The sequence below is a fragment of the Molothrus ater genome, chromosome 19 (assembly GCF_012460135.2).
Source record: "Molothrus ater isolate BHLD 08-10-18 breed brown headed cowbird chromosome 19, BPBGC_Mater_1.1, whole genome shotgun sequence".
Lineage (NCBI taxonomy): Eukaryota > Metazoa > Chordata > Aves > Passeriformes > Icteridae > Molothrus > Molothrus ater.
Window position 1 is genome coordinate 11,944,359 of NC_050496.2, and position 27,756 is coordinate 11,972,114.

Here is a 27,756-nt window from a genome sequence, read left to right on the forward strand (position 1 = left end):
GAAGGGACACTTATAGCTACAGCACCGAGGCAGCATAGGGGGACCATTATGCTCGTGACACCGAGGCAGCACGGGGGGACGACTGGTGGTGACGCCGGGATAGGAACCTTGGTGCGGCGGAACGCGGGCGCGGGGCGCGGGGCCGGGGGAGGCGGGCGCGAGGGCGGGCCGGTCCCGGGAGGCGGCGGGCCGGGCCGGGCCGGGAGGAGCCGGGCAGGGCCGGGCCGGGCAGGGCCGGGACGAGCGCAGCGGGACGGGCCGCACCGGGCCGTGTCTGTGCGCCGCGGCGAGCCCCGGGCCCGCGGGCAGCGCCATGGCCGAGACGATTGTGAGTGCGGCCGGGGGAGGGGCGATGAGGCAGCAGATTCCTGTGGGGCCGGGACGGGGCACCGGGACGGGCGCCGGCGGCGGGGCCGGAGGTGTCCGGGCCGGGCAGCCCCCCGAGCGGCGGCGCGGGCGGGTCCCCCGTGGTTTTCCCCGCGGGGGTCGGAGCCGTGAGCCCGCGGTGCCGCTCGGCTCGGGGCGGGGGGCTCGGGGGCTGCTCGCTCCGGTGAACGGCTCCCGGCGCCTCCCGGCGGGCTGTGCCCCGGAGGGAAGTCGGGAGAGTGGGAAGGGCTCCTGCGGGGTGACGGCGGGACACGGGCAGCTTGCCGTGCCCCCTCCCGTGCCTGCCCCTTGCCCGTGTCCCCGTGTCGTGTTCCCGTGTCACACAGCCGCAGGTTGAGCTTCCCCGTTGGACCCGCTCGAGTCCCAGCGCTGCCCCTCAGCGCTCCGGGGACGCCGAGGTTTACATTTGTCCCTGTCCCCGAGGGTTCCTCTCCCCGTTCCCCCCGCCAGGAGCTCCGGTTTCCCGGGAGCCGCTGGAGTCTCTTCCCCCTCTCCATTCCCGGAGCTCAGCCACACCAGTGCAGTGCCCAGTAACACCAGTTGGGCCGGTGCCTGTGTGAATAACTCCCCTTGGAAGGTCTGATGCAGCCTCCTGAAGGTCTCATTCCATCTCTGAGGTCAGAGCTTTGGCCAGAGGTGTTTTCCTTGGAGCCAGCTGGTGCCAAGAGCCCAGAGCGTTGGAATGATTCCCCCCCGAGCTCACAGACATCACCCAGTGCTGCCCCAGAACTGCTCCCCTGGCTGTTTCCAGACCTGTGGAAGAGGGAAGAGGAGGGAGGAGTGGGGAACATCAGTCTGGGGGCTCAGGGTGGGTCTGTCCCCTCTCCCTGACCTGCTGCTCCTTCATTCCCAGATTATCCGTGTGCAGTCGCCGGAGGGAGTGAAGAGAATCACAGCCACCAAGAGAGAAACGGTGGGGACGTTCCTCAAAAAGGTACCCCAGGGTGCCCAGTGCCTTCCCAAGGGATGGGGCAGGGCTCCCTGGCTCTGTCCTGTGGGAGATCCGTGTTTAACCCCCCTGGCAGCAGCAAGGAGCAGCATTCCATGTGGAAAACCACACCTGGATTGGTGCAGCTTGTGTTGTTCCAGAGGGAAAATGACAAATTTAAAGAAAAAACTCATTCAGCTTCTCCACTGGGGCTTCCTGGGGTGGGAATTTTCCTGGGAAGGACTTTTGGGGTTCTCCCAAAGAAGTGGCAGCTGGGAAGCAGAAGGGCAGCTGTGGGATGGCCAAACCTGCAGTTCCAGGCAGGTTCCAGGCTGGCTCAGCTGCAGGATTTGGGTTTGGAATGTTGTTTGGGTGTGCTGTGTGTGCTCCTGGCTCTCCAGGATGGATTTGGAGGGAGCAGGGCAGGGATGGAGTGAGATCCCAGGAGCACACTCTGGGGATGGGGCTGGCCCTGCTGTGATGCAGCTGCTTTTGTTCTTCTGGAAGTTCTCCCTTTGCTCCCCTCCTGGAATTCTCTGGAGCCTCAGCCTGGGGGTTCTTTGCTCCATGAGTGTGTTCCTGAAGGGAAGGGAATGGCAGCAGTGGGAACCTTCCCTTTGTGAGTCACAGCTTGGGCTGAGCTGTGGCCCAGACAGGAGGACAGCATTCCCTGACAGCGTTCCCACCTGGCCAAGAAAATCCTGGTGTTTTTCAGGGCTGCCTCAGGGACACTCCCTGCAGCCCCAGCCAAGGCAAGAGGAGCTCCCAGCAGATCTGGAGCCTGTGCAGAACGAGCTGCTGCTTTCCAGGGCTCGGGTTACTCGGGCTGTTCCTGCCAGGACAAAAGCACCTGGAATTGCCTGTTCATCTGGGGCAGGCTCTGTGCTCTGCCTGAGCTGAATCAGGGACGTGTTTGGGTTTATTTCCTGCTGCAGGAACAGGAAAGTGGCAAATTTTCCCACCTGAGGTCTGTGTTTTATCTAAATCCAGGGCTCTCCTACCTGTGCTGGGGATTTTAATGCTGGAATGTTCACCCAGGGGCTGAGTTTGGTGTTTAGGGGGGCTGCTGTAATTAGAGAGGTGTCAGATTGCTGCTTCCATTCCAGGAATGAACCTGGATCTGCTCCAGGAGTGCTCAAGGAATAAAGGGCTGGAGAACCTTCTCTGTCTCCTGTGGCACATCCTGGGGAAAAGCACCCAAAAAAGTCACTCTGGGTGTGCTCAGGGTCAGGAATCAGCTCAAACCTGCTGTTAATGTGTTGTGGGATTTGTCTGCCCCCAAAAATGGAATTCTGTGGCCTGAGGAGCAAGAGCTGATCCCTGTGAAAGGGTCCCATTCAAAGGGATCACTCGGTGCTGCAAATCACAGCTGAGCTGACAGGAAAAAAAACTGCTTTTCATGGCTGTGCTCATGTGACAGCTCTTTGTGGCTCATCAGATTTGTCCTGTGGGCAGGATCCCATCCCTGACTCCGACCTAAGGCATGGGGATTGTTTTTACTAATAAAAATAAAGGCCTTTCACTTCAGAATTTAGGGCAAAACCTGGCAAATAGACAAACTTTAAACACCACTTTTAAACTGATGAAGTTCTCAAGGAGCTAAATGTGCAAATTATTTTGGCAGAGAAGAGGTGTTGGAGTGATTCCAAGTGAACCAGACTTAATCTGAGCTGGGAGAACCTGCCCAGGGACCGAGGGGTGGCTGTGGTGGAGTGAATTCCATGGGAGAGAGCAGAAAAAGGGGGAAAACCAGCCAGAACAGCAGGAAGAGGTTGAGTGGAGCAGCTGGGAGGGGGGAATGGAGCTGAGGGCAGAAGATCACAGAGGTGGAGGTGTGGATTGTGGAATTCTGGTGGCAGGAGGATGGGAATGACCTGGTGGTGTGTGCTGGTGCAGCTGGAGCAAGGAAACTGGGCTGGTGGAGAAGTTTCCCCCTGCAGTCATGCAGTGCTTGCCTGGCTGTGGCTGGAGCTCTGCCTTTGTGTGGTGTGAGGCAGAGACAGTTCTGGTGGAGTTGTTTCAGCTCCTGCTTTAATCCACTGCTCGTTTTTTCCAGGTGTTTCCATCTTTGTTATGCCGAGCTCAGGAATGGGGATGAATTGAGCTGAGTTTCTGCAGGAGAAGCTCTCTGGGGTCAGCTGTGGCTCTGAGCCCCTTTCAAGAGGCTCACACCTCACACCTTGTCCCTGTTACCTCTGCTGCAGGTGGCCAAGGAGTTTGGCTTCAGGAATAATGGATTTTCTGTGTACACCAACCGCAACAGGACCGGCGAGATCACGGCAGCACAGAACAAATCCCTCAACCTGCTCAAGATCAAGTGAGTCCTCACCAGGAGTGGGGGGCTCTGCTTGGAGCTCCCAGAATGGTGAAAGTCACATCCCAGGAGTGCCCAGCTTCCAGTGTCACTCCTGGGGTTGGGGGGAAGGCCTTGGTGGCTGTGCTGGAATGGGGGTCACGGTGACATGGGAGAGGTGGTGGCTGTTCCTTGGGTCCCTCCTTGGAGTGTGATTGCTGTGGGGAGGCTTCATCCCATTTTCCCTCGCTCATCCCTGCTTTCACCTCTTTGTCCCAGCTTTCCCTGCCCCATCCCCACTTTGCCTCTCATCCCCAGCTTTCCCTGCCTTATCCCCCATTGCCCTCCTGTATCCCTGTTTTCACCCTTTCATGCCTGCTTTCTCTCCCTCACTCTCCTTTCCCTCATCTCAACTTTCTCTCACACATCCTTGTTTTTACTCCTTCATCCCAACTCCCTCCTCCATATTTTCCCCTCGGCTTTGTTGCTTGCTGGAAGGATTTGCATTTATTGCAAATAAAAGCAGGAGGAGGTGGCTCACAGAGCAGCTTCCAGTTGCCACCTGTGCTGGCCTGGTTACAATTTGTGCCACATTCCATGACCTCCCATGGAATGCCTGCAGGGAAGCACCTCCAGCCCCCTGGCTGTTGTCTCCCACAGCTCCCACTAGCCCTGTGCTGTTTCCCACCCTGCAGGCACGGGGATATGCTGTTCCTGTATCCCTCCAGCCCAGCTGGCTCCTCCTCAGAGACCATGGACACCTCTGTCTCCCAAAATTCCCGGCCTGGGGGGGCCCCCCAGGTGGTGGAAGATGAGATTGACCAGTACCTGATCAAGCAGGATGGGAAGATTTACCGAACCGAGACCAGCAGCTGTAAGTGGGAGTGGCTCCTGCTCCTGCCCGTGGAGCTGGGGCTCAGCAGAGCCTGGAAGTTCCTGGGGGAGCTGCCCTTGGCTCCATCCTGAGTGCCCTCAAGGGAAAACAGCCCCTGGTAAGCCCAGGGAGGAAGCAGATGCCCAAATCCCAGGTTTTTGGCAGGAAGGACTCACTCATTGTTCAGATGGAGGAGACCCTGGTGCTCGTGCTCCTGGATTTTGTGCTCCTAAAGCCCTGGAGTTCTCCAGATTAGAATGGACATTCTGGATTCTTCCTAGGCAGAGTTAGATGAGATATTGGGAAGGAATTTTTCCTGTGAGGGTGGGCAGGCCCTGGCACAGCTGTGGCTGCCCCTGGATCCCTGGCAGTGTCCAAGGCCAGATTGGATGGAGCTGGGAACACCCTGGGATAAGGAAAGGTGTCCCTGCCATGGCAGGGGTGGAATGGGATGAGCTTTAAGGTCCCTCCAACCCAAAGCATTCCAGGATTTGCTGTCCCAAGGAGGAGCACTCTGTGCCTTCAGACTCAGCCACTCCTCATAAAGGGAAACATGGAAGTGAAGGGAAGGAGTGGAAGTATCCAGTGCAGAAGTTTGGAAGTGGGACTTGGGTCTCTGCCTGCTCTGGCTTCCCTTCATCACATGTCTGCCTGACCTCTCCATGAAACCAGGAGTCCCTTTTGCTCACAAAAATGCACCAAAGTCCAACTTCCCAAAGCTCTTCCTTGCAAGAGGCTTAGGGAAACAAAGCAGCTTCTCTTTGTGTAAAAATAACACAACAACAAGTTAAACCCACCCAAAACCTGCTCTGGTGCTGCTAAAACATCCTCTGCTGGGAGGGGGCTTTTAATTGCTCAGTGTTAATGATCCAGTTGGGTCCTGGCCTGATGTCTGCACTGGTTGTGGCCTTGGGGCCGGAACCCTCTGGAATAAGACTCCTCAAAAGGTTGGAAGGAAAGTTCTAAAGGCAGGAATTCCTGCTAAAACAGAATGGTTTGCCCTTCCCCTTGGGGTTGTGCTCCATGTGGTTTATCCTCAGTGCTGCAGCAATGAGGAAGTTGTGGAGAATCCTCCCTGACCTGCCCAGCTGACCATAAGTGATGGGATGTCACATCTCTGGAGCAATAAAGGCAGCCCCACCACTCTGTGGCAGAAATGTTGCCTTGAACTCGCCCACATTTTCCAGAGGAATTGATGGAGTTGTTCCCAGCAGGGAGCCAGGGCCCAGGGGAGGGTGTTGAGGATAAAAGGAGTTGTCTGGGCTGGTTCCTGCCTTGGGGAGTGTGGATCAATCTCCAGTGAAGGATGCTGAGTGCTTTAGCAGCATTTAACTCTATGTTCTGTACATTATCTGCCACAAAACATCCTATAAAAGCCTCCTGCAACTGGATCCCATTTATTGTTCCTACAGCCCAGCCTCACTGCTCCTCTCCTGGGCCCTTCCTTTGGAAACCAGCACTGACCTGGTGTTAGTTTAGGGGTTTTTTAAGCAATCCCCACAAAAGGAGATGTTTTGCCCTCTGTAACTCTACCCAGCAGGACTTTATCTGCCTGATAAACACACACTTCCCTGGTTGTTCCTGCCCTGCCTGATAAAGGATGAACATTTTGGGTGGGTTTTTGTTAAAATCACCCTGCCACGTGGGAGATGGAGAATTGCTCAGAGCTCGTGTAGATCTTCCACACCAAACTTACTCCAGAGAAACTTGTACAGGCTGATTTTGCCATGATTAAATAAGATTTATTCCTCCTTCAATTTCCAGGTGAAATGAGATTTAACCCCAGCTCTCTCTCTCTCTCTCTCTCTGCCCAGGTGTCGCCACGGCCCCTTGGGTAAATGTGTGCACTGTGTCCCACTGGAGGTAAGAGCCCCAGGAAGGTGCTACAGGCTCACCCCAGTTCCTCCCAGTAGGAACACTTTTCCTAGGAATGGTGCCTGCCAAGAGGTGGCAGCTCCAGGCTGCAATCCTGCCCTGCCCTGCCAGAGCTGCTGGTTCTGGGATCACTGCAGCTCGAGGCTTCTGTGGCCCTGGGTTGATCCTGGTTAAAGCTGGTTTTCTGCAGTAATGAGTTTAACAGAAAGTGCTTCAAAAAAGCTCCATTCTCCCTCAGTCCTCAATTTTCCCTGGATTTTCTTGTTTTGTCCTCTCTTTCCTGGATCCCAGCACTTCTCAGTTTAACCACCTGGCACAGGGTGCCCACAGCAGCTGTGGCTGCCCCTGAATCCCTGGCAGTGCCCAAGGCCAGGTTGGACAGGGCTTGGAGCACCCTGGGACAGTGGAGGTGTTCCTGCCATGGCAGGGGGTGGAATGGGATGGGCTTTAAAGCCCCTCCCAACCCAAACCATTCCATGGTTGTCCAGGTTGAAGCAGCTTCAGTGACACCTGCAGACGTGCAGGGCTGTGTAATTTATGGCACAAAGCAGCAGCCACCCCCCAGAGGGGATCCTGCTGTTCCAGGATGGCTCTTCCCCTCTGCTGGAAGTGCTCTGGGAGCCCTTGGCCGTGTTGGAACAGCTGGGCCCGTTGTTTGTTGTTAGATATTGAAAGGAAAAAACCTTTTGCCGTTGAGATTCTGATTTGTGGGGCCAATCTGTTCCCGGAGCAGGAGGCCACCATAAAACTCCCCGTTGTAAAGCTCCACTGTTTGCATCCCAGTAGTAGCTGCCTTGCAAATGAGCCTGAATTTCCTTGATTGCTTCCACATTGGCGGGGTTGAGTGTGGAACATGCATTTGCTGAGGGATCAGGGTGTTATCAGACAGGTGTGTGACCTGGCTCTGCTCTGTGCCGTGTTTTTGGCAGCCCTTCGATGAGGATTATTTGAACCATCTGGAGCCTCCTGTGAAGCACATGTCATTCCATGCCTACATCAGGAAGCTGACCGGAGGGGCAGACAAGTAAGGAAATCTCTGGGTTTAAGGGAATCTGGTTGGAGCTTTGGGTTTTTTTAACACAAATGAAAGTACAGACAGATCTCAGTGTTGGACACGAGGATTGATTGGCAAACGAAGGAGAAAAAAACACATTAAAAAGTTGAGGTTAAAAGGAAAAGGCAGGAGGGAAAAAATAAGTCTGTCTTTTAATTTTATGTCCCCATTTTATTTCTATTTTTTTCTTTTCCTGTGGCAATATGATTCCTTCCAGAAAACACTCCTGATGGGAGGGAAGGCCAGATGGAAGGAAAGAAGTTCCCTAATTGCCCCAAGCTCCAAGCCTTTCTCAGACTTGGTGGACATAACTTACACAGGGGTGTAGTCTTCTCCCTGCTATTCCTCAATACCTTTGAGACTTTTAAAATCTCTTTGGGAGATGCAGCTCAAGTCCATGAGACTTACATTTGAAGGAAATTTCCCTTTCCAGGAAGCCTTGTGCACATGAAAGGAGGATTTGCTGTGGTGCTACTATTTCTTACTTCCCACAGACTCCACAAATGATTGCTCCAAAAGCATTTGCTGTGCTAACAGCAGCCTTTTCTTCCCCCTCTTCCTTTTCTTCCCCCTTTCTTCTCTTCTCCCCCTTCTCATCTTTCTCCCTCTTCTTCTCCCACCTTTCTTTCTTTCTGTTCCCTGTTTCTTTCCCCTCCTCCTTTTCTTCCCCCTCTTCCTTTTCTCCCCCCTTCCTTCTCTTCTCCCCTTCTCCCTCTTCTCCCACCTTTCTTTCTTTCTGTTCCCTGTTTCTCTTCCCCCTCTCTCCTCTCCCAGAGGGAAGTTTGTAGCCCTGGAGAACATCAGCTGTAAGATCAAGTCGGGGTGTGAGGGACACCCTCCCTGGCCCGAGGGGATCTGCACCAAGTGCCAGCCCAGTGCCATCACCCTCAACAGACAGGTGAGAGGAGCTCGGGCACCTGCCAGGGGACCTGGCTTTTGCTTTGGGAAAGGTGACTTCCAAAAAAGCCAGCCAGGAGCACAAAGCCTCCAGGTGTCAGGGCAATCCTGTCCAGGTCTTCAGGCCTTGCCAAATGGGCTCCAAAATGTCCTGGGTCAGAATTTCCTCCCAGCGTGAGGACTGAGCTAGCAGCCCTGGTGATGAATCCTGCTGATAATCCCACTGTTTTTCCTCATGGGATCATCCAAAAAGCCACTCAGGTTCTGCTGTTTCCTCTAAATTTCAGTGTCCCTTTTCCTGCAGAGGTGGGACCTCCATCCTCTTGGGGTGAAGCTCCTGAGGTGCCGGGGGTGCTGAGCACATCCCACACCCCAGCCTGAGCAGGGAGCAGTGCAGAGGGGTGGGAGCTGAGCAGAGGGAGGAGGGAGGGAGCCCCCAGCCCCCCCGGCTCCCCCAGCCCTGCTGTGCAGGATCCAGCTCCGGAGGGTGGTGCGTGTCCTGGGAAGGGACCGGAGCCAGAGGAGGACGGCCTGACACTTGAACTTTGTCAAACAGAAATACAGGCATGTTGACAACATCATGTTTGAGAACCACACAATTGCAGATCGCTTCCTAGACTTCTGGAGGAAGACAGGGAACCAACATCTGGGATATCTGTACGGCCGGTACACGGAGCACAAAGACATCCCGCTGGGAATCCGGGCGGAGGTGGCAGCCATCTATGAACCCCCCCAGGTGAGAGCCAGGGCCATTCAGAATTGGGGAACACACCTTTTTCGTTTGGAAAACCTCACACAGTATGCAGGCCCACAAGGAAAACTGTCCTGAGAAAAGGTGAGACCCAGAGCCCTCAGTGCTGACTCAGGATCAGGGAACACACAAACACCTTTCTAGTTTGGTGTTTCCAGCTGCAGCTCCCCAAGGAAAACTGTCCTGAGGAAAAAAGGGCATGATTTGTGTCCTTAACATCACCATCCATTGCAGCCAGAGAGAGAATTTTAAACTCCCATTTTGCTTTTTGTTGTTTTTTACCCAGGGTGACTGTAACAGCAGATTTCACTTTTAATCTTTCCTTGATTCCTGGTTTTCCAGCAGATTCTGTGCTAGAGAAAAACAGTTGCATCCCTTGCTTCAGTTCCTTACCAGCTCTCTGGGAAAATTGAAGCAGCTTAATTAGATAGAATGAAGTCTAAATGATTTTAAGACGAAATAATGGAGAGGCTGAGGATGGGTTTGGCTGGAGCAGCTGGAATCTCCACTAGGTGGGGCACGGCACCACGCCTCAGCCGGGTGCTCCTCACGTAGTTCCTTCCTCCTCATGGTTTCTGCACGGCTGCCAAGTAAAATCCAACAGATTGTCAGTGGAAAGGAACAAATGGCTCCTTGGGAGTGTGGCTTGAGAGCAGAGTGGGACAGGGAGGTCTCTGGGGTGACACCAGTCTCTGGTGATGCCTGAAGGGAAGCCCAGACCTCTGCTCTCAGCCTCTGCCTCACTGCCCACAGTGGCTGCACTGGTTTTTCCCCAGTTCTGTGTCACTAACCAGTGTCTCTTTGCTGCAGATTGGCACCCAGAACAGCCTGGAGATCCTGGAGGATCCCAAAGCCGAGGTTGTGGATGAGATTGCAGCAAAGCTCGGCCTGAGAAAGGTCAGGATATGTTGGATCTCGTGTCTGTGTGTGGCAGGGAACTGGTCAGCAGTTCTCTCCATCTCCATGGGGTTATCTAACACCCTCTAGGCTACCTAAATCTTGCTAAGGTATCAGCAGCTGGTGCATATTTAGGTCTGAAACCCAAATCCAGGTGGTTTTCCTGAGCACAGGCCCCTCACAGGGCTGTGTGGCTGCAGTAGCAGGGACAAAGCAGCACAAATTCCATCTTCCCATTCTTTCCCCCCAACAGGAGCCATTCCAGGGAGCCATTCCCTGGCAAGTGCTAATTTGGCCCAGATGGAGCTGGAGTTGCCTCTGTGCTCCATTTCCAGGAGCTGGGGCTGCCCCTGGCTTGTGTTCCCCTCCTTGGTGCTGCAGGGAGTCAGTGGTGTGTGGGGTTAGGGGTGCAGGGCCCCCTGAGTTCCAGGCTGCAGTGATCCCATCAGGGTTCCCTGATTTCCTGACAGCCCTCCAACCTGCACTGCTGTTTTCCGGTTTGGGAGCAGCCTTGGTATGGTGGGAATGCCAGGAATGGGATGTACACAAACAAGATTTGACTTGCTGGAGAAAACCCGCCTGGCAGAAGGCTCAGTGCAGACTGTAAACATCTGGGGAGGGCTTTGTTCTCTCAGATAAGATCCCACCCCTCCCCAGAGGCTGGAGCAAAAACTTCTCAGAGTGTTATTTATTTCCATGTTCTCCCATCAGATATTTTTAATCCATGGGACTTAACACGTCACCAAGTGCTGGCTGCAGGGTTTGGTCTGCCTGGGCTCCGGGGGAGTTGGGATCAGTTCTGCCTTGGAAGGGTTAATGGGAGCTGGGCTTGGCACCTGGGTGGAGAGGGATCATGCCAAGGTGTGTGTCCATGTCACAGCTCTGTGGAAGGGGTGATGCCAAGGTGTTTGACACACGTCACACGTGTGTGAGAGGATTCACTCCGAGGTGTGCTTGAACCGCAAAAAGCAGGAATGTGCTTGCTGGGGTCAGTGCTGACTCCAGTTTGGAATGAGTTGCACTCCAGTATGAGATTTCTCTTAACCAGTGCATGCAAGGTTCAAACTGGGATTGTGTGAGAGGGTCAGGCTGGGGCCACCTGAGCTGCTCTGTCACCCCTGGGCGCCGGATCCCACTCCAAAATCTCCATAGGAAATGCTGGGGGTGGGAGAGGGTGGTGGCACAGAGGCCTCCTGCAGCCTCCAGATCTTTCCATTAAAAAATATTCCATAGTGAAACCTAATGCTGCAGGTGCCCTGGCTGGCCAGCTGGCATGCTGCTGCTCCTGGAAATGGGATTCCAAGGAGCAAGGCACAGCTGGGAGAGCCATTCCCTGCAGCAGTGTGCACAGGGCCAAGAGGAGCCAAGAACATCGTGTCCTGTGAGCAGAAAATGTCTGAGCTCTTCTGGTTTCCTCTTTCCTTGGTTTTTTTTTTGTCCTTTTTTTCCTTAAAGCAACGTTCTCCATCCCCCTTTGTAGGTTGGCTGGATATTTACTGACCTGGTCTCGGAAGACACACGGAAAGGCACCGTTCGATACAGCAGGAACAAGGTGAGATCCAGGTGTGACCCAGCAGATTCCCAATGAATTCCAGCTCCTGAGCCAGGCAGAGAGCTGAGCCAGGACTGCAGGTGGCACTGGAGTTCTTGGGAGATGGGGTTTTCCAGACACTTCTGAAGGAAAAGGAGCTGGAACCCTTGGAAATGTTAGGGATTGAGCTGTTTGGGAAGCAGGCAGAGCTGCTGGAGCCCCTCACATCCCTGCTTTGAGAAAATGGGGCTCATGAAATCATGGAATAGTTCAGGTGGGAAGAGACCTTAAAGCCCATGCAGTGCCACCATGGGCAGGGATAACTTCACTGTCCCAGGGTGCTCCAAGCCCTGTCCAACCTGGCCTTGGACACTTCCAGGGATCCAGGGGCAGCCACAGCTGCTCTGGGCACCCTGTGCCAGGGCCTCGCCCTGCTCACAGGGAAGAATTTCTCCCTGAAATCTCATCTATCCCTGCCCTTTTTAGGGCTAAGAAAACTCCAAGGAGTGGAGTGGGATGCGAGGGACAAACCCAGTGAGGCAGAGAGTGACTCAGAGGATGTTCCTATGGGCTGGGCTTTGTGACACATACATGGCTCAAACTTCGACCTCCACGGCTTCCTGTCCTTGTAAACCCAGTGATATCCATATTTGGAAAGTGAAACTTGATTTTTCAAAAAAAGAAGGTGTGTAGAGGTGGGTGGGACTCGACTGGGGCAGTCCTGAGGCAGCCCAGAGCTGGGGAGCTGACAGGGTCACATTCTTGTCCCGGGCTCCACAGCAGCTTTCCACGAAAGCGTGTTTTCCTGGGGTGTTGGTCGTTTTCCTTGGCTGCAGCTCAGGGAAATAGGTCTGGGCTACGTCACCTTGTCCTCTGGCTGATTGGAGTCCGTGCTCTCCCCTCAGGACACGTATTTCCTGAGTGCAGAGGAGTGCATCACAGCTGGCAACTTCCAGAACCAGCAGCCCAACATCTGTCGCCTCTCTCCCGATGGGCACTTTGGATCCAAGTTTGTCACAGTTGTGGCTACAGGTACAAACTGGCCTCAGCCCTCTGGGCTTCACCTGAATTACCTCTTGTTGGTAGAAGAATATGCCAAGAATCACATGTCCTGCTCCCCATCTGTCCTATTTAACAAGGGGTTTGCTCTATCAACTAAAATACTTCCTCATTCTTTGTTTTATCCTCTCTGCAATACTCACTCATTATTTATTTGCCTGGTTTTTACTCTACAACTGTTGAAAGAGACTTACTTGAGGCTCAGCCCCACCTCTGTGACCCAGAAATCACTCTCTGCCTGCAGCCAGGGCAACAACTGTTGCTCACTTTTTATTTCAAATCCTTAAGCTCCAAATTCTGTTGCCTGGAAGCAGCAGTGCAGAACCACAACACTCCAGAGTTATGGATTAGTTCCTCCTTCAGGAGGGATCTTTACCTCCCTCATGTTGCTGTCAGGGAAACCTGACTGGAAAAAAAAAAATCTGTCAGGGGGAAAGAAAAAATGTTTGGAAACATTTTTTTGGCTGAGTAAAACAGAAGCTCCTGCAAAGTGCTTATGGTTAAAGCCTCTGGTTTTAGCCATTTTCAGGGAGTCTCCAGAGGCACTGTAGATGGGCTGGGCTGGGAGGGGGGACACTGGCATGTGCTGGGAGGGCTGGAGTGTTCCCAGTTCACTCTGTTCTTCTCCATGGGATGACACATGTCTTCATTTAAACCTTCCCTGGAGCGGAATCGCTGGTTCTGGCTCTGTTTAACACAATGAAAAAACCCTCATGACTCCCAAATAACATCCAGAGTGAAAAGTGAAAGTGGGATGGGACATTGCCTGCCCTGAGCCTGGCTTTGTAAGGGTTCCCAGGGCCTTTTTTTTCAGTGAAAAAGCTCTTTTTTTAGTTAACAGGCCCGTGCCTGTACGTTCCAGACTGCTAAACACATCCATCTCTCATTAAATATAGATCTGTATCTCTCTTTTATACATTTATTTATTTATTTTATTTTTTATTAAACAAGGTGTTTTACTGAGCAGACACACTGCGTTCAGGCCTTCCCCTGCCCTGGTCTTTGTTTAATTTCTAGGAGTGTTTGTTCTGGAGCAGTGAGTGATTGAGGTTACAGATCAAAGGGTAGAAAAGGAATATTTCCTCTTTGCTGTTCCAGCTAATTTCATTCTCCTCTGTTCAATCAGCCCAGCAGGTTCTATTTAAACACTCGAGTCCCTCTTTTTGTGCTGCAGAAATGTATTTGGATAGTTTGCCTCAACTTTGCCTTTAAATCCTCCACATGGATTAATTCCTATTCCCTCCTGAATTCCTGGCTTTGGAAATAGTAACGTTTTCCTACCATCTGCCTCCCTCCTCTCTTTCCAGTTGTATTCCAGTGACACATGACCTGATGTTGCTTACATTATCCAAATGAAAGTGCCAAACATGTGATCCTTCCATCAGCCAGGCTCCTAATTCCCACTTTCCATGTCAGATTTCCACCTAACCATCCAGTACAGGCTGAGAAAACACTGTTCAGGCCTGGCATGGCCAGGGATCTGCAGCTCAGGGATTCTTGGGAGTGAAACAGGGCCACAGGAGCTGCATGCCTGAGTTTGGTTTGGAAAAGGAGGAAATACCTGCAGGGTAGTGGAGGGTGATGCTGTCAGAGCCCCCAAAAGGGCAGGTCCTCCTCCTTGGAGCTCCTGGCACAGCATTCCTGCTGTTACCTGGGCTCTGTGCTCTTGGTATAGTTGTGGAAATGTGTGTGGCTATAAAAATGTGGAGTTTAGAGGGAATTCTTGCTTAAAATTCTTGCCATGCAGCAGCGCCAGCAGCTTCATCTCAGTATTCATCACCGTTAGCTTTTTGTTTAATCATGGACTCCTGGAACTCTTAAGGTTGGAAAAGAGCTCCAAAACCATCGAGTCCAACCTTAGTGCTGCTCTTCCAGAGTTACACCAGGGAAATCACCCCTGTGCAGGATTTTCAGGAAGAAATTATTCACGGGAAGGGTTGTGAGATGGAGCCCCCACCCGTGGAGGTGCCCAGGGATGTTGGCCTGGGTGACATCTGTGGATCAGTCACAGATCAACCTCAGTGATCCTGGCATCTTTAACCACGCTCTCCTCCTGCAGGTGGTCCTGACAACCAGGTGCACTTTGAGGGGTACCAGGTGTCCAACCAGTGCATGGCCCTGGTGCGGGACGAGTGCCTGCTGCCCTGCCGGGACGCGCCCGAGCTGGGCTACGCCAAGGAGTCCAGCAGCGAGCAGTACGTGCCTGATGTCTTCTACAAGGTGAGGGCTGAGGGCCTGGCCAGCTCTGGGATGTGCCTCTGGATCCAAGCACTGATCCTGAGGAGCAGCAGGGAGAATTTGGACCCGCTCTGGATGCACAATATTCAGTGTCATAGAGTCGTGGAATGGTTTGGGTTGGGAGGGACCTTAAAGCTCATCCCATTCCATCCCCTGCCACCTTCCACTATCCCAGGTTGCTCCAAGCCCCATCCAGCCTGGCCTTGGACGCTTATAGGGCTGGGGCAGCCACAGCTTCTCTGGATAAAATGCCAGGGCCTCATCCCCCTCACAGGGAAGAATTTCTTCCCAATATCCCATCCAACCCTGCCCTCTGGCAGTGGGAAGCCATTGCCCCTGTCCTGTCAGTCCACCCCTTGTCCAAAGTCCCTCTCCAGATTTCTTGGAGCCCCTTTAGGCACTGGAAGGGACTCTCAGGTCTCCCTGGAGACTTCTCCAAGTAAATATCTCCAGGTGACTACCCCCTCCTCTGGACTCCACCAGCTTCATGTCCTTCCAGTGCTGAGGAGCCCAGAGCTGGAGGCAGCTCTGCAGGAGGGGTCTTGGAAGGACATGAGGTGTCACTGCTGTCCCTGCCTGCTGCACTTGGGGGTTGTTGGTGATGGATGGAATGTCATTATTCCCTTGCCAGTTGTTCTGGAGCCCTTCAGCCCCTCCTGTGCCTGCATGGCCGAGTTGGGAGCTCTGGATCAGCTCCCTGTGGGTGCCGATAGCGCTGCCAGCCCAGGGCTCCTGGTGCCCCATGAGCAGGGATAGAGGAGTTAATTAATGGCACTGCTGGCTGGCTAATTAGCCATCCATCACCCCGTGTGTTATCTCCTTCCTGTCCTGTCTGCTCCTGCTGCCTGTGGTTAAGCTGTCCTTTAAAGAGCACAGGACAAGGAAGGCTGCCTTTGTTTGGGAGGGGTGGAATGAGGGGAGTGCTCCAGCAATGGGAATGGAGCTGATCAGGGTATTCCTGCATGCCCTGAACATAGGACTGGGAAGTGCTGGCTTCCCTCTGAGCCTCCATGTGCTGGCCTTGACCCCACCTGGAAACAAGGAACACCTCTGGGCTGAATCCAGTGCTGGAGAGGGAGAGCAGATGGAATCCTGCTCTCTCTGGAGCAGGCAGCTTCCTCCTAGGCGCTGATAAGCCAAGGCTGATCACAGCCCAGCAGAGCTGGGTGTGCAAAGGTTGGCCCTGAACGTGAGGAGGGTGAGATCATCTCCTGGCATGCCCCCATCCCACTGTGGAGCAGCCCAGGCCGTGCCACACTCGGGCAGCCTCGCAGGAGGTCCTGCAGGTCTGTGGCCCACATGTGGCCCACCCGGGGTGCTGGGAGCAGCAGGAAGCCAGTGGGTGTTCCCAGAAGGGCTTCACTCCCATCTCTAATCTGAAGCAGGGAGATAAACAAAATGGGAACGGATGGCTCCAGCCTTCCATGGAAATTTCCATCATCCACTGATTCACTGGGTCGGGCTGCAGCTGATTTCATGTTTCAGAGCTTCTCTCCCTGATTGCCCTTTCCACAGAGTGCTCAGGATGGCCCCGCCGGGTGGGATTCTCCCTCAGCCTCCAACAGACTTGGCTCTAGGATCCCTCAATTATTTTTGAATGTTCCTATATCTGTGGAAAGCTTAGTCACTCCTGGCTTGGGAAACCTTTGGGGTCCCATTAAATGTGCAAGGCTTGAGATCAGAGACACTACCTCATCCTGGGATGGTGACAACAGCCGTGTCCGAGCCCCAGTGAACTCCTGGAGGAGCAGGAATCTGGTGGCACAGGATGGAATCTTTGGGGTCCAGCGCCCTGTTCTCCCTTTGTCCCCAGCCTGTGATGTGGGGTTCCCCTCTGTGCTGCCCCCCCTCAGCAAGTTTTTGAGAGAAAGCTGCACTTTGGAGTAGTTGTTGTTTCCTCTGGGACCGTGCAAGAGAAAAGTCCGTGTGCGTTCCCATACAATATCCAAGTATTCATCTGAAAAGCCCTTTAGGATGAAAGGAGCTCTACAAATTAATTCTAATTGGATGAGGACCAGGAGGCTGATGTTTGTGGAGTGTGGATGTATTTATAGAACAGCCAGATGTGAGGCAGGAGCCGTGGAACTCGGTTCTGTCCCAGGGCAGCGTGGTGGATTCACCTCCAGCTTGTGAATGGGAAAAGAGGCTGCTTTTTTTCCATGGAAGTGGGAAAGCTGATGGCACTGGCATTGTCCTGTGGTTTTCCTGAGCCTGCAGCTGGGTGGTTTCTGTATTTCTTTACCATTTGCTTTATGTTGGCCCCTTGCCTGCTGCTCCGAGGAGCCACCCCCATGGAATTGGCTTTGGACCTGCAGCCATTGCTGTCCTGGCTCAGGAGGGGAGAGGGGAGAGCTCTGCCCCAGTGCTTTGGGGACTGTGAGAACAAGTTCCTTTGCTCTGAGGTGCCTCCCCAGGTGAGATTAGCCAGGAGGAATAAGGGATAAATGGATCCCTGCCAGCTTCCAGGGGTGTCTGGGAAGCATCAGGGCCCAGCACTGGTTCCAGCTGGAACAGGGCATAACCAGCACGTGCTGCTTGGCCAGCTCAGCACACAGAGCTCAGGAAGGAGTCCAGGATGTGCAGACACAGACACGTGTTGGGATAAGGACCCTGTGAGTGAAGATGATGATGTTGCAACGGCCACTTCACCCAGTTTCTGAGCTGGATGAGGGTGAGCCCAGCTGAATATTCCACATGATTTTCCATCCGGTCTTTTGTCCTTGAGCAGCCTCCTCTGTCCATCTGGTTTTAGGAAACAGCTGGCTTGATTTGGATTTCATTGAGAATGTACCTTGGGTTGATATTCAACGCTGAGGGAGTGCTCAGGGTGCAGCTGGGGGATCCCTCCCTGGGCTGCTGCACCCCATCCCAGCTGTCACCTCCTCCCAGTCCACTGGAGCTCTGCAGTGCTGAACTGCTCCACCATTAGCTTCATCAACTGTGGGAAGAGATTCCTGATGTTTTACAGGCGCTTTAAAACTCCTGGATAATTGGATTTTGGGGGCTGGCTGGCTTTGTCTCTTATCACAGGTATTTGTGACAGCTCAGCGCAAACACGATGTCATCGTCATCCTCACAGTGAATTGCATTTTCCAGCTGCCTTAACATCCCCCCAGAGTTTCTTTAGGATGCTTTAATGTGCCTCCAGAGGTTCTTTGGATGGTTGAACATTCCCCCAGAGTTTCTTTGGGGTGGTGTAAGACAAAGGCCCTTTACACACGTTGTGCAAGAGCCCTTTGCCCTCAAGTCCTACACGTGCTCTGAGGTCTCCTGTGGCTGAGCCGTGTCTGAGCCCTGGCCTGGCACCAGTGAAACGTGTCCCATCGCTCCCTGGGACAACCCAAGCCAGGGCCCTACTTTTATTAGAGCCCAGCAGGACCTCTGAGGCAGGCTGTCCTACCATGGCATTGGAAATCCTCTTCCCAGGGAGAGCCAGGCTGCAGGGAGTGTTCACTGACGGGGAAGGACTTCCCTGGCTGCCCTCCCACCAGCTCATGAGCCGCCTTAGCCTCAAATGTCCCAGCTGCTCCGGGGAGGAGGATGCTGGATTAGCTCAGCAGGAGTCTCCTGGGAAGGGTTTCAACTCTCCCTGACCTGTCACTTGCTCTTGGAGAAGTCGCTGCTCTTGGAGAAGTCACTTTGTTTCTGCACCTCAGCCGCGCTGCCCGTGCGAGGGGCAGGACAAGGCGCCTGCGAGTCAGCAGAGGGAAGAGCAAAGCTGGGATTTACTCACACATGGAAGGACAGATGGCTGCCGAGCTCCGCCGTGCCTTCAGCAGAGGGAGCAGGTCGGGAATAACGGCGTGGGATGTGGGATGCTCACGGCACGGGACGGTGACGGCGTGGGATGGTGACAGCAGCGTGGGATGGTGACAGGGGGATGCTCGCGGCTGTCCTGGGACGTGGATCCTGAGCCTCCCCCCTGGCTGGCAGCTCCCCTCAGCCTCCGTGGATAATCCTGAGGCCACCCAGAAGTTTTTCCATCCTGCCGAGGTGTCTGTGTTCCCACCCTTCTCCCTGTTCTCCCTCATCCCTGTGCAGCTCCTGCCTCCAACAGTGGGTTGAAAGGCTCTAATGCCAGCCTTGATGCATTGTCCAGACCCTCCAGGCCTTGCTGCTGGATTTTCATCCTGAAGCCAAATGCTCCTCACTCCATTAACCCCTTCCTGGCCTCCCTTTGGAGCTGGTACCACTGGGCTTTGGGGGGTCTCAGGCTGCAGGAATAACAGGATGCTGGGAGGGTCCTGGTGATGCCAAGGTCAGGAGAAGAATCTTTCTCTCAGCAATCCCAACTTGATGTTCATTAAGGCCTTTAAAATATAATTAAATAATCATGGTAGTGGGAGAGGAATGTTGGTGTTTGAAGGGACTGTCCTGTCAGGATCAGGGGACTTGAGGGGAGCAAAGTTCCAGTCTGTGGATGTCTCGGAGGCCTCAGCAGCATGCCATGAAAAAGCAGGCATTTAACATGGAAATCCCCAGAGGGGGAGATTAAAGCCAACAGGTGCTGGAAAAATGTTTCTGCATATTAGAACTTAATTAGATTGGAAAATAAATTCCAGATGGGCTAATTATGCGTGAGTTGTTGCAGGTCCCTTCATGCAGGGGCAGGATTGTGTTTGGGAAGCTGATTGGATCTGATTCCTGTCTCTTGTGGTATCACTGAGATCTAGAAGCAGGTTGGCTCTGGGGTCCTGTGATCTCCCAAAAAAAGGCTCCACAGCTCCTCCTGCTCCTGTCGGAGCCAAAGAGATCTGAGGCCACAACCTGTCATGTGCGAGGAGCAAAGATCCTTATCAGGATTGCCTTTCAAAGGCACTTCAAAGACTGGAAGGGAGATTTTTTACAGAGGGAACAGTTCCTGGGGACAGGGGGTGCTCGGGGAGGGGGTCGGGAAGGGAAGGGGGGCTGTGCCTGGAGGGGGGCAGCGTGCTGGAGCCTGCTGGGGCGAGGTCTGGCTGGGAGAGGGGTGGTGCTGGCTGCTGCTCCGCATAGCTGTGCTGTGTAAACACCAGGGAGAGCGGGGGAGTGGTGTTCTCTGGGAGAAAACACGGCTGGGAGAGAGGGGAGGGAGTCCTGGAGTCAGCCGTGGTGCTCCCTGGCTCAGCCCATGGAATGCTGCTCCCATCCCACACGGGAAGAGCAGGGCTTTGTCACCTTTGGGGGGTGACAGCTCCAGATCCAGCTCCCGCCACTGAGGGCCCATGGAACGTCCAGTACAACGTCCCTGACTGGGAATTATGGGCGTATGATTTATGTGGGGCTCCATGAATGATTTATGCCACGTTAAGTGATGATTTAGGGAGAAAACACAACCCCCTCGTACGGAATCTTTAATGAAAAGTGTCAGTTCTCCGGGATTTATTTCCGAAGCGGCGTTTGAACCCGGTGTGTTTGACATCAATCACGTCTAATTGTCAGGTTATGATTAATGAACATATGCCGGCCGTTTGTCTGCCTAATTAAACTTTATGTTCCCTTCGTCTGGCAAAACAAAACAAGTTTACGCCATGGGATGTGCTGGTTCCAAGGGTCTGGGTGCGAGGAAGTGCCTGGATTCCCAGTTCCCAGATGAAGAGTTGGTTGAGGCACTCCTGGATTTGCAGAAAGGCAGGTTTGCCTGGGCTGAGGAGGCAGAGGTGACCTGTCCCTCTCTTTGACATGGAGCTGCTGCCTAAATGACATTTTTAATCATGGGATACCTGCAGTTGGAAGGAATCATGGAGTCCAACAACCCCAAGAATCCCAGCTTTACACTCCATGGACATTCCAAGCCTCTCTCTAGTGGAGAGAAGCCCAAGGTGGTTTGTCACTCTGCAGTCTCTTGGCTCACAAGGAAACAGAGATCATGATTCCAGAGATGCTGGAATTACAGAGATCTCCAACCCCAGGAAGCAGCAGGGAATTGGGCAGCCCTGCACCACCCATCCAGGTTCTTTTCCACACCCTCAGTGATCTGCCAGAGCCCAGGATTCTGCATGAGCATCTCCAGGGCAGGATCCCTTGGGCTTCACACCACTTCCATGCTCAGCAATAATCCAACTCTTTTTCTTTCAGGACATAGACAAGTTTGGGAACGAGATCACTCAGCTGGCTCGCCCGCTCCCGGTCGAGTACCTCATCATAGATGTGAGTATCCCCTGCATGTGTTTGCTTCCCACTGGAGATGGTCACAGGGGGGCAAACTCTGAAATTACCAGTGGAGGTGATTCCTGACACAGATTATCCTCCTCTGCCTGCTGCTGCCAGGCATTGCTAGCAGGGAGGTGGCTGCCCTGCTCCGTGGGGTCGGTGTGGTGCCAGGAACACATTTGTTTTCCAGGAAAACACTGCCTGGTGCCTTATCAGGGCTCTGAGCTGGCCCAGAGCCACATGGCCAGGAAGCAGCAGCCCCATGGACCTGTGTCCCGGGCACTGCCTAATGAGGAAACTCCAGAGCAGCAATTAGGGATCCATCTCCTTGGAGTGACTCAGCAGGTTGTCCAGAAATGCCTTTTCTTGGAGGAGGGAATTTCACTCTGGCACGGCTTGGCCGGAGCAGAGCTGCTGCCAGGCACGGCACAGCTCAGCCCTGGGGCTGGGAAACAAAGTTACAGTGTGGAAGGCAGGAAAGCAAATAATTGGGATGCCAGATGATACTGCTGGAGTTGGAGGTGCTGCCAACAACCATTAGATCCACCTGGAGCAGCCTCTCAGGTCCAGCTGCCCCTGGCACAGGCAGTGCCAGAGCACGGGAATTCCTGCAGGAGTGAAGGCACCTGTTCCTGGGATACCTGGGGTGTCATGGGATGAAAACAGAGGGTTGGAACCTGCATTAGGATCCCCCCAGGACCTCTCTCCAGCAGCATCTGCCTGGCACAGGGCACAGCTGTGCCAGGATTGCTCTATCCCAGTGACCTGTACAGAGAGGGATGCTCTCCATGGCATCTGTCAGGACCAAACCCATCATGTCCCTCCAGCTTCCTTAGAAAGGGAGCCAAGGGGTGTGGTGATGGAATATCACTTTAAATTGAATTAAAAGCCATCAGATCCCTGCAGGATGCCTCACTGTTTGGCTGAGCTGAGATCATAGCCATGGCTGTTCTCAGCTATCTGGACTTGCTTCCCATATCCCACTGGTCTCTGATTATCCTTTCTTGGATTTTTTTTTTTTTTTTTTTTTTTAGATTACCACAACTTTCCCCAAGGATCCAGTCTACACTTTTTCTATTTCTCAAAACCCATTCCCCATCGAGAACCGCGATGTGCTGGGAGAAACTCAGGTGAGGGGAGATTCCTGATGGGATTCCTGGGTTCCCTGGGGATGGGCTCTGCCTCCCTCGTGCTCGCTGACATCTGCAGAGGCACAGCTGTGCCCTCGAGTCACCCCTTCCTGACTCAGCCTGCCAAGGTCCTTCCTGCACGGAGCAGTGTCTGCATGCCAATGCCGGCTGCCAGCCGGTGCTGAGCTCCTGCCACATCCACGATGGGATCAGGGCTCCCTGTGCCTGCCAGGCAGCTCCAGAGGGGCCAGGGGGCTCCAGCCCCATGCTGACAGCACAAACCTGCTGAGACTGGGCTCTGTTCCTGCTCTCTTCTCTTCCTGGATGGAATCTTTAAGCACAGAAAGCTCCTGCAAGAGGTCAAGGCAGAGGATGGGATGGGATGGGATGTCCTCTTCTCCCTCTTTTCTGTAGGAACAAGGCTGGAGTTGCCTGGCTCCCCCTCAGCACCTCTTGGATCTGAGATCAGCTCTGTCGGTGCTGGGGTTGGTCAAGAGGAGCTTCTGTAGGCCCAGAGATCATTTTTCCTGGAAGTTGTTAGCTGGGATTCAGTCAGCTGGGTGGGGATCTGATTTTGGGAATGTCCCTGCACATTGCAGACAATAGCCAGAGGGACAGGAATATCTGTTAGTGGATCCAAATAGGAATTGACTTCTCTTCATTACTATCCCCTCTCCCCAGGACTTCCACAGTTTGGCCACATACCTGTCCCAAAATACTTCCTCCATTTTCCTAGACATCATTTCCGATTTCCATCTGCTCCTCTTCCTGGTCACAAATGAGGTCATGCCTCTGCGGGTACGTAACGGGGCTGGGAGGGTCCTGTCCCCACACCATCCCCCCCATCCCAGGGCCCTCAGCCCCTCCAGGGGTCCCTCAGGAGGGTGAAGGTGACTATTTCTGCCATCCCATGACCCTGGGCAGAGCCTTGTGCTGGCTCTTCCTGACCAAGCTGTTGGGAGAAGGTTTAAAGGGTTTTAAAACCTCTTTTAAACTCTAAACACAAAGCCTCTGAGCTGCTGGGAGCACTGAGGGGGGTTGTTGTCCACATGATCCCAGAGCCAACTTGGCTGCAGCTCCCAGAGCTGGAAATGTTTTAAAAATTATCTCAGAGTCAGGAATTTGGTGGGAACGCTGAGGAGATCTGAGCCCCCAGAGCTCAAGGCCAGCGAGGTCCTGGCTGTGCAGCTCTGCTGCCCTTGGCTGGGCACCGGGGCCTGGCGGCTGCCCCGGAGCTTCCCGGGGAGATCCAGCTGGGCCGTGTTTGCCAGAGGCTGCGCATGTGCGAGGCAGCCGGGATGACCGTGGGCAGCTGGAGATCGGGATGGGAACAGGGATGGGGGCTGGAGTGCTCCAGCGTGGGGGGATTGCAGCTCTGGAGGGTGGGGCTGGCCCGCAGTGTCAGGACACTGGCCCGCAGGGGTAGGGAATAACTCCTGGGAGCAGAGGAAAGGAGCTTTAGGGGTGTTGGGATCTGTCTGAATGCTGGAGAACAGAGGGATAAACTGGGGCACCCCAAGGTTGTTGGGAAAGGGGGAACATCTCAGATTCAGGGTCCTGCCTTGCCCTGGAGGGGTCCCCAGTGCTCATTTCCCACCTGTGACTTCCAGGACAGCATCAGCTTGTTGCTGGAAGCCGTGAGGACCAAAAATGAGGAGCTTGCACAGACCTGGAAAAAATCAGAGCAGTGGGCGACCATCGAGCAGCTCTGCAGTAAGAGGGGGGTCCCTGGGGCTGGGTGTCCCTCAGGGAGGGGGGTCCCTTGTCCCTTGGCTGAGCTGGCTTGGGAGCTGCTTCCAAGCTGCCACAGAGGCTACTGGAGGCTTGTTGGGGGGAAGCTGTTGCTTGGTCTCGGGACCCTGGAATAGTTTGGGTTGGAAGGGATCTTGAAGTTCATCTTCCAGGTTGCTCCAAGCCCCATCCAAGCTGTCCTGGAGCACTTGCAGGGCCGGGGCAGGGCTGGTGAGGGGGCTGCAGGGTGGGGTGTGCAGCGGGATGCCAGCACTGCCCCGGGCTCTCTCCCGCAGGCACGGTGGGCGTCCCTCTGCCGGGACTGCAGGAGTACGGCGCCATGGGGGGCTCGTCGCACGCCGTGGCCGCGGCCATGTGGCCCTGCCAGCACTGCACCTTCATGAACCAGCCGGGCACGGACCACTGCGAGATGTGCAGCCTGCCCCGCTCCTAGCCCCGCTCTGCCCGGAGCCATCCGGAGCGGCGCCTGTCCCTTCCCTCTCCTCCCTGCAGCTTCCAGCCCGGGCTGCAGAGCCAGGCACGGGTGGCTCCAGCCCCCCGGTTACTCCTGGCTCCCTTCTGGGGGCTCCCAGCCCGGAGAACCAACGCTTTCCTCAGCCCGTGCCTCGGCTGGCCCCCCACCACCCTCAGCTGCTGCCAGCCTGCCCTGGGGGAGCTGGGGGGCTTAGGGAGCTGCCCGTGCCCGCTTCCTACCCAAGGGGAGAGGGAGGCTTTGGCATCTCCCTGCCCACAGCTTTGCTCTCATTCCCTGCCCGCCTGAGTGCCTGGATCCCGACAGCTCCGGCACTGACCGTCCCCGGTGGCACGGGCAGGTGGCTGTCACATTCCCAGAGCAGGACAGGCACCCTTGGACACCGAGCATGGGGTGGGCACATGCCAGCTCGTGGCTTGGCACTGCTTGGTGAGCTCTGGCACCCCGTGGGGGCTACAGGAGGGGCGTCCCCTCCTGGTGCCGTGTCCCCTCACTGTGCATGGCTGGGCTCCCAGGGAAGGGTTGCAGGGTAGCCACGTAACTCAGGCACCCAACCTGGCCTCCATCGTGCCCTGGGAGCCAGTCCTGCAGTTGGTGCCTTCCCATCTCTCCGGAGCGTGTCCTGGCCAGAGCTGGGGCTCAAGGGTCTTGCCCCCCAGTCTCCCTTCAGCCCCCAGCTGGGGCTGTCCTGGGCACCACTGGGCAGGGGAGAGGGGCAGGTGGATGCTGGAGGGGCTCAGCCCTCATCTCACAGGGCCACTGACCCCCAGACCCATCCTGGAGCTCCTCAGCCCTGACTCTGGTTCAATCCTGGGGGCACCAGTTCCAGCACTGCCCCATGTCCCCTCATGGGAGGGGTCCAGAGGGCCTGTCCTGCTCCAGGACAGCACTGCCCAGACCCCAGTGGGGCAGGGACCCCCCGCCCCTCGCTGGGGCTTTCCAAAGGCTTCATCCCAAGGCCCGGCTCCGGGCTGCGGTTGCTTTTCCCCTGGGTGTGCTGGGGTTTGGGGATGCAGCGCTGGGAGCGCCCGGGCCGGGCTGGGCTGACCCAGGCGCGGGGGCTGCAAGTAACGTGGAATAAAAGCACCTCAAACCAGAGCCTCCTGCACTCTGTCACCTGTCCCTGGGGTGCTCCACACTCCCAACGGGAATGGGGGAACGCTGCACCCCAGTGTGTGCCTCCCTAGCTGGGTGAGGATGGGGCTGCGATGCTCTGTGTTCCCAGTGGAATTTGGGGGATCTTGTGTCCCACCACTGTCTCCTGCACTCTGTCACCTAGGGTGGGGCTGGGATGCTCTGTGTTCCCAGTGGAATTTGGGGTACCCTGTCCCACTGCTGTCTCCTGCACTCTGTCACCTCGGGTGAGGCTGGCTCTGTTCCCAGTGGGAATGTGGGGACACTGTGCCCCAGCACGGTGCCACCTCTGTGCCAGGATGGGACCAGGATGCTCCGTGTTCCCAGCTGGAACGGGGGGACACAGCACCGTGCCTCCCACGCTTTGTCACTTGCCGGGACGCTCCTCATTCCCCAGGGGAACCGGGGCCCGTGCCACCTGCACTCCATCACCGCCGGGCCGGGACGCTCCGCATTCCGCCGGGGCTGTGTGTCCGGGCTGTGTCCGCGGTCTGTTTGCAATCAGCCCCGGAGCCGCGTGCGGCCGGGCCCGGTGCCAGCCCCAGGCTGGAGAAGGGGGAGCGGGAGCGGCGGGAGCCAGAGCCGGGGAGCGCAGCCCGGCGAGCGGCCGCGGCAGCGGGACCGGGGGAGGTGGCACCTGCCCTGGGGAGGGACAGCAGCCCCGGGGGACACGGGGACATGGCCCGGCTGCTGCCCCTGCTGCTGCTCGCCGCTCTGGGCTGCGCGGCCAGGCCGGGCCGGCGGCCGGCGCCGTGGGACAATGGAGCACTCGGTAATTCCATTCCCACCCTCGGGACCCCTTCCCACCAGGGGTGGGCACGGGGAACGGCCCGGCTGTGGGGCCGGGGTGAGGCTCCTGCTCCTGGGGGGCTGCTCGTGGTCCCAGCCCGGCCCCTCCAGCCCAGAGACCCCCGGCGAGGGGCTGCGCCAACCTGACGCTGGTACTGGACAACTGGAAATTCGCCATCACCTCCCAGCTGAGGAACCTGCTGCTGTCCGACCACCAGACCGTGCTGCCCGACTACGGCCGGTGAGGGGCCGGGGGATCCGGGGGTCCCTGAGGGGATATTTGGGGTCCCTCGGGGGATTTCTGGGGGTCTCTGCCCTCACGGCACCACGCCCTTAGGATCCCGGCGCTCTCGGGGGCCCTGGACGAGCTGTACCGGGATTTCCGCGGCCTGAAGGAGCAGCTGGGCCGGCTCTCGGATCGCTTCGCCCACCTCGAAGCCTCCGTGGAGCAGCTGAGCCGGGCCCGGGGCGCCGCAGCCCCCCCGCGCCGGGGAGGGATCCCCCAAAACCCCCGGAGGGCCCCCGGGACCCCGCCGTGAGCGACCCCGGCCCGGGCCCGGGGCTCAGCCAGGCTGGGGGGACAGGGGCAGGGCTTGGGGGGCTCAGCCAGGCTGGGGGACAGGCAGGGCTTGGGGGGCTCAGCCAGGCTGGGGGACAGGGGCAGGGCTGGGGGGCTCAGACTGGGGACATCACTTTGGGGGGGGTTCGGTAAAACGGGGGGCAGAGACATCACCTGGGGAGGCTCAGGCTGGGGGGCTAGGGTCATCGCTTGGGGGTCTCAGGGTCATCATTTGGGAGGTTCAGGGTCATCGCTTGGGGGTCTCAAGCTGAGGGGCTCAGGGTTATCTCTTGGGGGGTCTCAAGCCGGGGGGCTCAGGGTCATCGCTTGGGGGTCTCAGCCAGACTTTTGGGGGGTCCATCCCCGTGGGTCAGGGTCAGCTCGGGGGGGGTCTCTGCCCCCCTCGGGGGTCGCACCCGGCCCCTCTCTCTCTCTATCAATAAAGCCACTTCGCCAGCACCGACTCGCTCCTTTCTCCCGCCGTGCCGGGATGGGGGGGGTCACTCATGGGACGAGGGTTCCTCCCCTCCCGGTACCGACCCCCGGTACCGCCCCCCGTGCCGGGATGGGGGTGGGGGTTCCTCCCCTCCCGGTACCGACCCCCGGGAGCCGCCCCCCCCGCCCCGCGCCGCTTTACGGCCTGTCGTAAATTCCCCCCCGCCCATTGCGGCGGCCGCCGCGCAGCCGTAAAGCGGAGCCGCCCGCGCCCCCCGCCCGGTACCCGCGGCCCCTCCGGGAGGGATTGGGGGGGGTGGGATGGGGGGGAGAGGGGCGGGGGTTTGGGCGGGGGGCTGTGGCCTGGGCGGGGATGGGTCTGGGGTGGGGGGCTGCCCGTGGTGCTGGGCTTGGGGGGGGCCTGGGGGGGGGGTCTGAGTATGGGGGGGGCTGTAGGACAGGGTCTGGGGTACATGGCCTGTGATGTCGGGGGGGTCGGGGGGGTCTGGGGGTCTGGGATACAAGGCCTGTAATGTGGGGGGGTCGGGGGTGGGTCTTGGGTACAAGGA

The 27,756-nt window shown here is 56.2% G+C and overlaps 1 protein-coding gene across 1 annotated transcript; it reads left to right on the forward strand.

Moving 5' to 3' along the window:
- The first annotated feature begins 200 nt into the window (after positions 1–200).
- NPLOC4 (NPL4 homolog, ubiquitin recognition factor) lies at positions 201–25,368 on the forward strand. Its single transcript, XM_036394554.2, is given in 18 exon segments — positions 201–328; positions 1,241–1,321; positions 3,520–3,632; positions 4,304–4,464; positions 4,467–4,482; positions 6,297–6,345; positions 7,287–7,381; positions 8,186–8,309; positions 8,865–9,044; positions 9,870–9,956; positions 11,437–11,508; positions 12,393–12,519; positions 14,606–14,766; positions 20,842–20,913; positions 21,951–22,046; positions 22,728–22,844; positions 23,657–23,759; positions 24,074–25,368. Coding segments are annotated over 18 exon segments (1,827 nt in total). The 5' UTR covers positions 201–313; the 3' UTR covers positions 24,232–25,368.
- The last annotated feature ends 2,388 nt before the right edge of the window (positions 25,369–27,756 follow it).